Here is a 4,983-nt window from a genome sequence, read left to right on the forward strand (position 1 = left end):
TAAATTATCTGCTGTTCCCTGTGTTATAGAAGACCTTCCTTCCTGCATATGTGTGTTGGGCTTCAAAATCGTGTTTGTGGATTTACACTGCTTCCTAGACAAATAATAGGGACCTGTCAGTAATAAAATCATTGCTGCCATGGTCAATGGAGGTGATGGCTCGAAGATGCAGTAGCATCTTTCTGTATGATTGATGTACAGGAAGTCCCTGGATCGGTTCCTAAATCTGTCTTTAATTCGATTTTGTATGTAAGTAAGTCGGAACTCATGAACAGTCTGCTAAAAATGGCGGATGGCATTCTCCTTCCTTGAGCTGATGAATCACTGAGGACACACAATGTTTTCATGAACTGCTGGAAATAGGTTGTATATTAAAAATGCAATGCTTCAGTGGTTCTTGAAAACATTGTGCAGCTTCAGTGATTCATTGGTTCAAGGAAAGGGAATGCCATCCACCATTTTTAGTAATAGGCAGCCTGTTCATAAGAACAAATTGCCCGTAAGTCAGATGTTTTTAACCCAGGAACTGGCGCACAGGACATATTGTTAAGGGAATGGCCTAAGTATAAATAATAACAGTAATAGAGTTGGAACTGACTTTGGAGGTCATCTAGTCCAACCCCCAGCTCACGCAGGAAGTCTGTACTAAGGATTCAAACCGCCAAACTTTCTGATCAACAAGCTCAGTGTCTTAGCCATTGAGCCACCTAGTCAGGTCACCTAGTCAGTTTTTCAGTTCTCTGTGGGTGCAAATGATAGATGGGTATCAATCCTTATCGAGATAGTTCTAGGCGTATACAATGCTGGGTAAAGAATTTCTGACATTTCTACATTGTTAGAAGAAGCTGAGCACATATATGTGCTATATATAGCTATAGCAGTTATTCTACTATTGTAGCATCATGTTCAATCTATCTTCTCTCCGCCTGTAATTCCTGATAGGATTGTTTTAACCTGCTATTTATCACAGGGGTGAAATGCTCCCAGTTTGGACCGGATCGGCTGATCTGGTAGCGATGGAAGCGGGTGGTTCAGAGAACCGGTAGTAAAAATCCCTGCTCCCCCGTGCCCCCCCAATGCCCGGTCACCCGCTTGCCACTTCTTTTAAAAAATGCTTTTAAAAGGTTAAAAAAAAGGCTCTGACGATCCCAGCTGAGCTGCCTGATCGTCAAAGCTGCCTTTTTTTACTTTTAAAAGCATTTTTTTACAATCTATTTGGCTGAATAGGTTGTAAAAAAATGCTTTTAAAAGTAAAAAAAAAGATTGCGCACCGCAGCTGATCACCCCCCCCCGCATGCTGTTCTACGTACCTCATGCCTCCTTTTGGTGTGCACTGCGCGCACGCACACCCCCCTTGCATTTGGTAGCCAGTGAACCAGTAGTAAACCTGTTCAGATTTCACCACTGATTTATCAGATGCCATCCTTATAATATTTGCAAATCATTTTAATCAAAATGCCTACATTTTTAAAATTAGTCTGTATTCTAAACTTGAAATTTAACTTTCCCCAAATGATATGTTCTTTACTAAAATGTGCAAAAATTATTTACAGACAGACACACATTGTGTGTATGTGTGTGTTTGTGAGATAGGGAGATCTATCTATCTATCTATCTATCTATCTATCTATCTATCTATCTATCTATCTATCTATCTATCTATCTATCTATACACACAAACTCACTCACACACACAGAGACAGATGCTAGTTATCATCATAACTTTAATAACACGAAAACACTTCTGGCTAAAGTAATTCTACTTGGCTTATGTTTGTTAGTAATATAGCAATGCATTTCTTGAACCCAGCATGAAAGCCTTTGTTTAATTAACTCAGAGCTTACTATTTTATTTCATCGTTACAAAAAGTCCAGTTTCATAGCAACAGTAAACAGCCTGCTGGTTACAGTAGTTACTGACATATTGACAGATGGCTCCTTATGGCAAATAATGAAAAATATTTCAATTCCATCAAGCGCTTAGATACAAATTCTGAGACACAGATTTTTGTTACAGAGTATTGGTCTACTGGAATACTTTTTAATTGGACTGTATTTTGGTTTTTGTGGGTTTTTATTTTACATTCGTCCACTTTGTTATTGAGCAACAGAAAAAAGAATCAGTGGCACTGAACAGTGAAAGGTGAAGAGTTTATGTTTTTTGCAGGAAGGAAAGTCTGTTCCTGATTTTTCCAGCTGAGCCACCACAATATTTGTTGGCATAAACCTCAATGAGCTACGATTACAGTAAATGCTGAACTTCAAAAGATTCAGTGTATGGTAGTCATCTAAAGACAGAATGTATTCTAGCTTATTCACAAATCCATATGCCACAGAAGTACTGAAAATGAAAAAGAACGAACTTGTGGAAGGCATAAAAAACCCCGATCACCTTCTGGACTGGCTGATAGAAAAAGGTATCCTTACATCTGAGAAAAAAATGATTTTATCCTACTATAGAACACGAATGGCAAAGAACTCCCGCATTTTGGATATCTTGGCTTCTCGAGGTGAGCGAGCTTGCAGACTTTTTTTTTATCCCTGCTTGAAAGAGATAGAGCCCCATTTATATAGCAATATAAGGAATTATGTGAGCGATGTGAATGAGAAAATTGGAGATGCTAGAAGGCAACTGATAGGGTATCTCCTTGAAAAAGATAGAGGATCGATTCAAAAGGATAAGGCTTCACATCAAGGGAAAAAAGATAGCCCTAGATCTATTAAGCCAAAAAAGATGGTTTATAATAAACCTAAATCAAAATCCACTTTGGCAGCAAGACAGTCTCTCAACAATGTTCCTACGGTCTTTGATTTGGTGAGGAAAGGAATTCTTTCCGATCTGGAAAAAGCCTTAAACCCAAGTAATGTGAATGCAACAAACTCTGCAAATGAGACTCTCTTACACATTGCTGCAGCTCATGGGCACACTGAAATAATTGACTATTTAATCAACAATGGTGCCAAACTAGAGGTCAAGGATAACAACGGAAGAACCCCACTGCACAGAGCTGCTGAGAAAGGTCACGATAAAGCAGTGAACAGGCTGCTCCAAGCTGGGGCCAACATGTACAGTTTGGATCAAGAAGGCAAAACCCCCCTTCATTTGGCCAACCGGAACCAGCACACGCATGTCCTAAAGAACATCTTAAAAGAAGAGGCGAGACGGCACAGGAATCAGCACAACTTCCTGCACATGGCTGCTCTCAAGGATGACAGTGAGCTGGTTCAAGTCCTTTTGCAAAATGGTGCTTTGGTGGATGCCAGGGATGAGAGAGACCAGACGGCCTTGAGCTATGCTGTATCTCAGGGACATGAGAAGACTGTCAAGGTATTGTTGGAAGGTGGAGCCAAAGTGGATTCCAGCATAATTGAGGCAGCCTTTAATAGCAACAGCCAATCTCTCTTCAAATTATTGCTGGAATATGCCAGAGGATTATCATCTGAATCTATGGTATCAGCCCTGTTTAAAGCCATAGAAAAAGATCTGCATGGCATCGTGGCAGCCCTAATTGAAAGAGGGACTGACATTAATGTCCGTAACGAAGAGCAGTACACACCATTGCTGGTGGCATGTAAAACGGGCAAGATTAAGTCAGCCAAAGTTCTTATTGAGAAAGGGGCCAGTTTGAAGGACAAGGCCCCTAACTTAAGTTGCCCCTTGCACCTAGCGGTTGAAGCTGGGGCCTTTTCCATTGCACAGATGCTTCTGCAGAAGGGAATAGATCCTAACATCACAGCTCAAGGAAATCAAACGCCCCTCCATGTTGCTGCAATATACAATAGAGGAGCATTAGTTGACCTACTAATTGAAGGAGGAGCTAAAATCGATGCGGTCACCACAGACCTGTTCACGTCATTACATGTGGCAAGTGATAAAGGTCACATTGATGTGGCTCTAAAGCTGTTGCAACATAAAGCTAATGTCAACCTCAAGAATAAGCGATCAAAGACACCTCTTCATCTTGCAGCTGAAATGGGGAATCCTGCAATGGTGGAGCTGCTTCTGAATTTCAAGGCCAATCCAAATGCAACGGATAAAGAGAAAAAGAGTCCACTTCATTTTGCAACTTTGGGAGGCCATTTTTATGCAGTGAAAGCCCTGTTAGCTAAAAAGTCTAGAGTTGCAAGCAAAGACATGGATGGCTGCACACCAATGCATTATGCAGCTATCAGTGGGAATGTGGAGGTATTAAAAGAACTTTTGATGGCGGGTGATAATAAAAATATCAATGACAAAAATATTTGGAGAAAGACACTATTGCATCTTGCAGCAGAACATGGACACAGCAATCTGATAGATTTTTTGTTGAGCAACGGCTCAGCTATTAATGCCTTGGACAACAATAAAGATACCCCGTTGCACTGTGCTTGCAAAGCTGGTCATTTTGATTCTGTACGAGCACTGCTCCACTGGTCTGCAGGAGATAAAGCAAATCTGCAGGCTACTAACAGCTTGAAGAAGACCCCACTGCAAGTAGCAGAATCCAGTGTCACTGAGCACCAAGCTCAAATTGTTAATCTTTTGAAAAAGAAAATGTTACTGATAAGGTAGATTTGCAAAGGGGGCATTATAGATACACCTTCTACCAGGGGTGGGTTCTACTTTACCTTTACAATCGGTTTGCAATGGGGCCTCGCGTGCTTCTGTGCATGCACAGAAGCTTCATGATGTCCGGGTCAGTGGGTGGAGCCTCCTGCCAATTTTACTACTGGTTCTTGCGAACCAGGGGCAACCCACCACTGCCTTCTACATTTAACTTAGGAGATCAGTGAAAGATCTAATTAATGCATATAGGTTGCCCCAATCTGATGTCCTCCTGATGTTTAGGCTCATAGATTATACTCACCAGAGTACTAAATCTTCTCAGTCAATCAATAGTTGGCTTTTCCCTGCAGGGATGAAGCATTCCTGTTTTATCTTTAACTGGCTCTGAGAAAAAAACAATTAAATATGCCCAGGTGTCAGTGGAAGGAGGATTGTAA

The 4,983-nt window shown here is 41.0% G+C and overlaps 1 protein-coding gene across 1 annotated transcript; it reads left to right on the forward strand.

Moving 5' to 3' along the window:
- Positions 1–2,299: 2,299 nt before the first annotated feature.
- On the forward strand, positions 2,300–4,553 carry LOC131195045 (CARD- and ANK-domain containing inflammasome adapter protein-like). Its single transcript, XM_058176671.1, has one exon. The coding sequence runs from the start codon at positions 2,300–2,302 to the stop codon at positions 4,550–4,552; it is 2,253 nt and encodes a 750-aa protein (XP_058032654.1). The 3' UTR covers position 4,553.
- Positions 4,554–4,983: the final 430 nt, after the last annotated feature.

The sequence above is a fragment of the Ahaetulla prasina genome, chromosome 3 (genome assembly GCF_028640845.1).
Source record: "Ahaetulla prasina isolate Xishuangbanna chromosome 3, ASM2864084v1, whole genome shotgun sequence".
Classification (NCBI taxonomy): Eukaryota; Metazoa; Chordata; class Lepidosauria; order Squamata; family Colubridae; genus Ahaetulla; species Ahaetulla prasina.

What these genes read in the sequence shown, in the direction of transcription:
- LOC131195045 (XM_058176671.1), top strand. Translation starts at nt 2,300, where the DNA reads ATGTATTCTAGCTTATTCACAAATCCATATGCCACAGAAGTACTGAAA.